The sequence below is a fragment of the Perognathus longimembris genome, chromosome 13 (assembly GCF_023159225.1).
Source record: "Perognathus longimembris pacificus isolate PPM17 chromosome 13, ASM2315922v1, whole genome shotgun sequence".
Taxonomy (NCBI): Eukaryota; Metazoa; Chordata; class Mammalia; order Rodentia; family Heteromyidae; genus Perognathus; species Perognathus longimembris.
The window spans coordinates 51,391,297-51,400,773 of NC_063173.1; the positions used below are offsets into that span (position 1 = coordinate 51,391,297).

The 9,477-nt window shown below is 35.2% G+C and overlaps 2 protein-coding genes across 2 annotated transcripts; both read left to right on the plus strand.

The window, feature by feature from the left end:
* Positions 1-1,377: 1,377 nt before the first annotated feature.
* LOC125362555 (olfactory receptor 8K3-like) lies at positions 1,378-2,340 on the plus strand. Its single transcript, XM_048361374.1, has one exon. It carries the CDS (start codon positions 1,378-1,380, stop codon positions 2,338-2,340), a length of 963 nt encoding a protein of 320 aa, XP_048217331.1.
* Positions 2,341-7,637: 5,297 nt separating this feature from the next.
* LOC125362556 (olfactory receptor 8K3-like) lies at positions 7,638-8,612 on the plus strand. The gene has a single exon (XM_048361375.1). It carries the CDS (start codon positions 7,638-7,640, stop codon positions 8,610-8,612), a length of 975 nt encoding a protein of 324 aa, XP_048217332.1.
* The last annotated feature ends 865 nt before the right edge of the window (positions 8,613-9,477 follow it).

The window sequence follows — 9,477 nt, forward strand, 5'->3', positions numbered from 1 at the left end:
CATAATTTAGGACACTGTAATTTTATTCTCAGAGAACTGAGATGCATATTGGGATTTTTTTCCTACTGTATCATATGTGACATATTCTCATTTCCTCATTATTTCAGACTTGAAAGTCAGTATCCAGTAGAGTGTACACAAATCTATGTAAAGGAAACAACTTTCAGGTAAGTCTCCATATCCATAAAAAATGTATATCTATGAGGTATTTGAGAACTATTTTCAGGAGCCATGGGCACAATAAGTCAAGTAAGGCTTCCAACCTTCCCTAAACCAGGCATGACAAGTTGGTTTCATATGTGAATGGAGTTATGTAGACCTAATATGGTTTGCCCAAAGTAGTATGTGTAACACTATATTAAAGTATAAGAGAATTATATGTACATGTGTTTATTAGTTTATGCTTTTTTATCTACATACAACTCCATATGTAATTTGTTGAGTATTCTTATTCTTTTATGCGCCTACTATTTTGCAAGTGTTTAATACTGTCAGCATCTTTACTTATAAATATACGAATATAGAAGGCTATGTTTGAAGTACAGAGATACATGTACTTTGGAAATTTATTTTTGGATGATCTGACAATTCTGGTACTATGTATTTAAATTGAATGTAATTAATTATTAGTTGGCCGTGTTTTGTAAACCATGGAAAACTTGAAGTAATGAAATAACTAACCATATACCTGGCATCAAAAGTATATATGATTTTAAAATCTTGATCTCTTTTTATATACACATAGTATACTATACATATCTAGCTATGTCTGTCAATCAATCTATTTATCTATATCTCTAACAAGTATGGTATCTGTTGCTTTAAATTATTGATATTGTAGAGCAGAACATTCTTTGGGAGTGAGTATTAAAAACAGTAGGAATTTTGATAGCTACACTTGCTTAGGTGTCTAATATGTGTCAATGACAGTTCATTTCTTCTCCTCTGGGAAAAACTAAATGCCTTTAGATACTGAACAACATTATTTTGTGGGCCAAAATATTTCTAGTTGAGACCAATTGATCACTACTTTTCAACAAAATCTCTCGTTATAAATATACGATAGAATAGAGAGATAGAAAGAGAGAGACATACATACATACATACATACATACATACATACATACATACATATGTACAACATAGATAGATAGACAAATAATAGAACTGATGAATAGATGAGATGATAGATGATAGATGCATAGGTATTTAAATACAGACATAGGTATTGTAAAGATGTCTTTATTTTCTGTATTCTAAATTGAAATGTTTCCATGTTATTTATGTTCGTTTATACTGTTTTAATATATAATTCCTTGAAATACCTTGACTATGCTGATGTTTCTGTCTGGAATAGGCATTACCTCATTAACCAGGATGGAGACACACAACTTCACCATGGTGACTGAGTTCATCCTGATGGGCATCACGGATCGTCCCGAGCTACAGGCGCCACTGTTCGCACTATTCCTCATCATCTACCTCATCTCAACTGTGGGCAACTTGGGCATGGTCATCCTCACCACGGTGGACTCCAGGCTGCAGACCCCGATGTACTTTCTTCTCCGACACCTGGCTCTCACTGATCTTGGTTATTCCACAGCTGTGGGACCCAAAATGATGTCAAATTTTGTTACAGAACAGAATACAATATCTTATTATTGCTGTGCCACACAGTTGGGATTCTTTCTTGTGTTCATTGCTTGTGAATTATTTATTCTGTCGGATATGTCCTATGATCGCTATGTAGCCATCTGTAACCCACTGCTCTACACTGTTATCATGTCACAAAGAATGTGTCATATACTGGTGGCAATCCCCTATATCTATTGCACATGTGTGTCTTTTCTCATCACTATAAAGATTTTCACTTTATCCTTCTGTGGCAACAACGTTGTCAGTCATTTCTACTGTGACAGCCTTCCCTTGTTATCTTTGCTCTGCTCAGACACACATGAAATTGAAGTGATAATGCTGTTCTTGGCAGCCTTTAATTTACTTTCATCTCTTCTGATTGTGCTTGTGTCCTACTTGCTCATTCTCATCACCATTCTCAAAATGACTTCAGCTGAAGGCAGGCACAAAGCTTTCTCCACATGTGGGTCCCACCTGACTGTGGTCATAGTCTTCTATGGGACGTTGATATTTATGTATGTGCAACCCAAGTCCAGCCACACTTTTGACACTGATAAAGTGGCTTCCATCTTTTACACTCTGGTTATTCCTATGTTGAATCCCTTGATCTATAGCCTGAGGAACAAAGATGTCAAATTTGCCCTGCAAAGAGCAATGGAAAAATGTGTATCTTTCCTCAAACCTTGTATATGGTGTGAATTCTAAAAGCGTGGTCTGAATATAAACTTTTTCCCCAGAATTCATGAGTTAATAGTAGGCAATATGTATATTTAAAGATTAGCCTTTTGTTTCCTTCATACAAGTCAGTCCTCTATGTGCTTAATAAATGTGGCTCAAAGTAACACTAATATGCTTTATTTGAGGAGGAAAGATCAATGATAAAGTGTTAATGTGATAGTATAGTATACTGGAATCAGCAAATAATGGTCAAAAAAAAAAAGATACTAGAGTTCTACATTTATCAAGGTGAGGAATAATACCACTTCTGGATTTTTAGTAGTTAATTGGAGATCAGAATCGTCCAGATTTTCTACCCTGGCTGGCTTCCAAGCACAATTCTCACACTGTGGATGATAGGTGTGAGCCACCAGTACTCAACACAAAAGAGAAATTTTAATGGTTATGGTAGAATTATGTTTCCAGTGTCCATGTGCATGTTGTTGCTTGATTACTCCTGCAAACAGGTTGTTAATGAGGAAGGATTCTACATTTCTGTGTATTCTGTTAAAAACAAACGTGATCATACTTATATCGGATTCAAGTATTGCTTTAATTTTAAGGAATCAATAATAGATATGTTCGAATATGCTTCCTCCACTTGTGGATATGCTCTAGTTTGCCAGTTTTTACTCTTGAATTAAATATCTGTCTGTAGATTTCAGTGTATGGCTCTTCTTTTTTTTCTGGCTGACTTCCTTCATATTTAGTTTATGTCAAAGTGTTAATTTTGATTGGGATCCAATATTCGCATCTGTTTAATAATCAAACTTGAAGGGAAGAGAGAAAATGGCATGAGTTGAACTGTGCAACATTTAATGGAGGGTAGAGTATGACACAAATCTGTGCTTATACTTGCCATGCATATAGGACCTGACTCCTGGAAAGGCTCTTTCCAGTATTCTTCATGTTGCTTTCAGTATTACTATTTCATAATATTCATGGCATTTTATTTCAAGGTGTCCTCTTGCACTATCATAAAATTATCTGTATAACCAACTGAATGTGAATAAAATACTTAATTAAACCTGTTAATACTGAGGTATAATAGGGAGAAGATTCAGTCAATAACATAACTTGTGTCAGTATTGGGGCCTCACACTCTTGTTCAGCTTTCTTGATCCCAGCTCTATCACTTGACCACACCTCCAATCTGGATTAATTGGATATGTAGTCTCCTGAACATTTATGCCCAGGCTGGGTTTGAACTGAGATCCACTGATCTCAATATCCTGAGGAGCAAGAATTATTGGTGTGAATCACAGGCACCAGACATGATCAGAATTTTATAGCCCTCCAAATGAAGAAGCATAAGCAAAACAAAATGTGTTGAGGTCTTAATATGACAGTAGATTTCATAGTTCATTAAAAGGAGCCTTCATTTTGTGATTGCATAGATTTACAGCTACTTGAAAAATTTCTGTTTGTTCCTTTATGTATTAGAATTTCAAAGCTAGACATATGACTAAAATGATTGCTAAGACAAACTCAATAGAGCTAATGTGTTTTTTATTAAACTTTTTTCTTTATTGTCAAAGTGTGTAATAATTAGAAGCATAAAATGTCTATAAAAATCGTCTTGTTCAATTTAGAGCTAATGTTTTATACAGGAATAATTTTTAAACATCAATAAAATTAATAAAAATGTGTAATAATTAGATGCATAAAGTGTCTATAAAATCTGTTGAGGATCATATGTAGGGTTGTATTTTAACTTTTTATTGGTGTAGATATTAACAAAAACACAAAGGACAAATAATAATGAAATACATGGTGCTCATGTGTGAAGATGGCACAGGAATCTCACTGAAATTTCACTGGAAACTATAGATAAACAAAATTTACAGTCCGTTTTGCTGGTTTCAATAATAAGTAAGGAAATGCAAAGTTGAATGTAAATTCTCTGTTCATCACCTCCTGGATTTGCATTAAGTATTTTGATACTTTGGAGCTCATCAAGCAATTGCTTTGTATTTCCTCAGGGAGCATGTCTGAAATTGAAAAAAAAATTCTATAAATTGTCTTGAAATCCACTGTGTTTAGAAATACATGGTAGAACTAAGAGAGTTTTGATTACAGGTAACAAAGACAGAATGCTTCAAGTGGTTCTCTATATTTCCTGATCTCAAGAAATGGTTGCACTTATCTAATGTATGTAACTATTTATTATTCTGTTTCTGTTGTATTGACTAAGCTATGATGTCTATGCAATTAGAGGACCGCACTCCTTTAACCTTCATATATATTTTAAAAATATTTTCTCCTCAGTGGTTAGGTTAAATGCCTCATATACATCTTTGAAACACAACTTTATATGTTTGCCTTTGTCAACTACTCTGTGTTTATGCCTATGTCTTTATATCTAACAGATGGCAAGAGGAGGGAGGGAAAAGAACCAAGCAAAGGACATTGAAACAAATATGATATACCTTTATTTCCACATCCTCCTAAATATGGTGGTGATTGGATGTCAGCAGCTCTTTTCTCTCCCTCATTTATTACACAAGTAAATTTGCAAGAGGGAAAACAATGAGATTGTAAGCACTCTCTTGATGTGTTAGCAGAAATGCAACTAACCAATTTTATGATGACAGTAAGCACTCTTCATTTTAGCAGTGTGTTGTTTAAATTTTTCTGACAGTGGTTCAAAAAATTAAATGAGTTTTCAGTACAAATAGTAAAGTATCAAAACACAACATGTTTGTTCCATTGAATTACAAATATAGTTAAATAAAATCCACTTATTCTCATTTTTCACTTACAGAAAGAAATACTTGTACTTTTCATATATCTTGTAATGCCTTCTAACTGAAGCATAAAGAGCAAAGATTTAAATTGTTTCTAATTATGCTTAGAGAAATTATCTACCCTTGTAATCTAAATTATTTGCCCTATATAATATAACCGCAATATTTAAAAGAGTTCCTGTAGCAAATAAAAATTTTATGAATCTTCATTCTGAAAAAAAGAAAAACTCAATTTTCACTAATTTGTTCAAATTTCCTCATAGTGTCTCAGAGTCTTCTATCACAGTTCCAAAACAAATATGTATATATATATATATATATATATATCTGATAAAATTCCAGAAGGGAAATTTTTTTCCAGCAAATTAGTACAAATATAATTATCTTTAAAATGCTAAGAAAATATAAATAATAGAAAATAAGTAAATAAAATAGCACATTGTGGGCTGGGGATATGGCCTAGTGGCAAGAGTGCCTGCCTCATATAGATGAGGCCCTGGGTTCGATTCCCCAGCACCACATATACAGAAAATAGCCAGAAGGGGCGCTGTGGCTCAAGTGGCAGAGTGCTAGCCTTGAGCAAAAAGAAGCCAGGGACAGTGCTCAGGCCCTGAGTCCAAGCCCCAGGACTGGCCAAAAAAATAATAATAATAAAATAAAATAAAAAATAGCACAAATCTAATTTTAGATACAGAAAGGATGAGTGAGGTAGATGGTGAGATTATTTTATGTCTCATATCCTAATTTATTCATTTTTCCTCTATGCATCATTTTTCCCTGACAAAGTTATTTATTCCTTGCACAGAAGAACATACACATATGTGGGGAAAAAACATTCTTTTAGATAAGTCCTTGTCACTACTTATAAAAGGAAAATACCAGAGCTTGTGAGCAAAGACATATAACCCAAGTCCCAGGTCAGCCATGGAAAGAGCAAGATCAAGGGCAGTTTGAGATACTTCAGCTTTGAAAAATGTTAAGTACTTAATGTGGCAAAGCTATAGAATGCTAGCTTGGCATGCATTGATTCTCCAATGCAAACAAATATATATTTACTCATATATGCATGCACAAGATCTTTAAGAAGAAGAGTTGACATTGAAATACTGAATCATTTCCATTCAACCCTGTAAGGAAACTTAGATTCGCATGCAGGAATAGAGTTTAAGATAAATTATTTGTCCAAAGTTATCTTTGAAGACCTTAATTAATATATGTGCCACACTGTACTATATACTTATGTATCTTTTCATGTAAACTATAACAGCTTTCACCTACACCACCTGTGATTATAAATATTTTACAGGATTAAGATTTGAAAAAAATACCTATGCCTTCTAAAATAATTCCTTTTTTAAGGTATATTATGCTAGAATACAAAAGTCCTATAAGATTTAAATATAAAAAAATATTTTTTATAATTTTGTTTCTCAATTCATGGATGGATTATCCAGTGCCCTTAAGTAGAACTTCTAAATTATTTAAAGGAAACTAAGCAATCTAAATTCTTCTGCTGCCTGAATTATTTAGGCCATAAATGTTTCTTGCTGAATGCTTTTGTGGTCACATTTTGTGTGTTGGCTTAAGTGACTAAAATTAGCCTTAATGTAATAATACAAAAGCAATGTCTAGAAATAATACATGAGTGACTTTCATTGGGTTTTCTCTTATGAAATTGATGGACTAAATATTGACAATAGAGTGATTTTTATTTTTTTTTTAATAAAGCCTTGTCCCAGTAAGAAATCATTCCTCCTTGGTGTATATCTTTCCCTTACCTTATTTGAAAACCAATTACAATAAATGGTTTTTTGCCAAACTTTAAAAAAAAAATATTTGAAAAAAATAGGTTTGTTCATTTTTGAACCCAAATTTAGAAAACGTTACTATCTGTGTCTATCATCTATCTAGAGAAAATATGCAATGTCTTTTCTTAAAAGTTGGGTATTCGTGTAATAGTGAATCTACCTGACAGGATTTCTGAAATTTGAATTTGTTCATTCTTGTGGAATTAATACATAAAACATGTTAGGGAGGATATTTACCAGTTTAACTGCATCAAATTTTTAGATGCAATTGGCAATTAATCTCCAACTTGGGACTACCAAAGTATTTCTAATGCTGAGTAATATTATTTTGGTGTCCCTAAATTTTGAACTCAGGGCTTTGCACTTACTAGACAAATAGCTTTTATTTGCTTTTGTTTCCTCATAATGTCTCACTATTAGGCCTAGACCAGCCTGGCCTGCAATTGTGTTATTTTTATAACTGGCATAGCTGAGGCCACAGATGCATGCAAGCATGCAAGAAGTTTTCTTGGTTGGAATGAGTCTGGCTAACTGCTAGACCTGGACTTAAACAACAATCTGACCGATTTCTCCCCCCAAGTAGCTGGGTTGGCACAAGAGAGCAATAATACCCCTAACACGGTTGGATACATTTTATTTACTAAAGATTTACAAATGATTACAACGTGTTGATAATATTTGAAAGCTGTTGACTATGCTAATGTCTCTATTCAGAACAGGTTTTCGTAGGATGACCTCGATGAAGGAGCACAACTTCACAGCAGTGAATGAATTCATCCTGATGGGCATCACAGACCGTCCTGAGCTACAGGCACCACTGTTCGCACTATTCCTCATCATCTACCTCATCTCAACTGTGGGCAACTTGGGCATGGTCATCCTCACCATGGTGGACTCCAGCCTGCAGACCCCAATGTACTTTCTCCTCCGACACCTGACTCTCACTGATCTTGGTTATTCCACAGCGGTGGGACCCAAAATGTTGGTCAATTTTGTTGTGGATCAAAACACCATCAGCTACAATTTTTGCGCTATGCAGCTAGCTTTCTTTTTGGTGTTTATCTGTAATGAAATTTTTCTTCTTTCTGCCATGTCCTACGACCGTTTTGTGGCCATATGCAACCCACTGCTCTATACCATCCTCATGTCACAAAGAGTGTGCTGGGTGCTTGCCACAACTCCTTATCTGTACAGTAAATTCATGTCGCTTCTCGTCACCATAAGGATATTCACCTCTTCTTTCTGTGGCTACAATGTCCTACACCATTTCTTCTGCGACCTTATCCCTTTGTTATCGTTGCTTTGTTCTAACGCACGTGAGATTGAGCTGGTCATCATGATCTTCGCAACTTTTAATCTGATCTCCACTCCACTGTTCGTCCTCATGTCCTACCTGCTCATACTGATAGCTGTACTCAAGATAAACTCGGCTGAAGGCAGGTGCAAGGCTTTCTCCACCTGCACGTCCCACCTGACCGTGGTCATAGTTTTCTATGGGACTTTGATATTCATGTATCTACAGCCCAAATGCAGCAATGCTATTGATACCGGCCAAGTAGCTTCTGTCTTTTATACCTTGATCATCCCAATGTTGAATCCGTTGATCTATAGCCTGAGGAACAAAGATGTAAAATGTGCTCTACAGAAGACATGGGGGAAAAAATTGCTGTATGTGTTCTTAAAACGTGCATGCACTGATTCCTGAAAACCGGTGTGGAATGTGAACTTTCCTTCTTCTTTTCTATAGCTAACACAAATGGGATCTGAAAATATATGCTGGATGGCAGAAATTGTTCATAGTAGGAAAATTTCTAAAGAATGTTTAATAAAGCTTGTAAAGTCTTTCCTTGTCTTCAAGGGGAGAGCTAAAGTAGAATGATCAAGTAACATTGCCCTACAGAAAGGCTTCAGCATCAACATGAAAGCAGGCGGTAGAGGTGTATGCAGCAGGCATGTGAGAAAGGTATGTGCAAAAGAGAAGCAATGATGCTTTTACTGACAATCGTCCTCGTTTAAATAAAAATTGCAATATCATCTGCATTTCTGTTTGTGTGCTTTTATGTTTTCTTTTCAAATTTTTATTATCAAACTGATGTACAGAGAGGTTACAGTTTCATACCTTAGGCATTGGATACATTTCTTGTACTGTTTGACACCTTGTCCCTCATACCCCCTCCCCCCCCTTTCCTTCCCGCCCCCCCCCCCCGGAGGTGTTCACTTCACTTACACCAAACAGTTTTGCAAGTATTGCTTTTGTAGTTGTTTCTCTTTTTTTACCCTTGTCTCTCAAATTTGGTATTCCCTTTGAATTTCCTACTTCCAATACCACTAAACACGGTTTCCAATATACTCAGATAAGATTACAGAGACAGTGTAGGTACAACCACAGGAATGTGATACAAGAACATCCTCAATAATAGAAGCTACAGATACACATAGGACGTTGAAAGTAGTTACAACTGTGATATAACAATTGTTTCCATAACATGGAGTTCATTTCACTTAGCATCATCTTATGTGTTCATAAGGGTATAGCTATTGGGCCTTGTGAAGCTCTGCTATGACTTGCC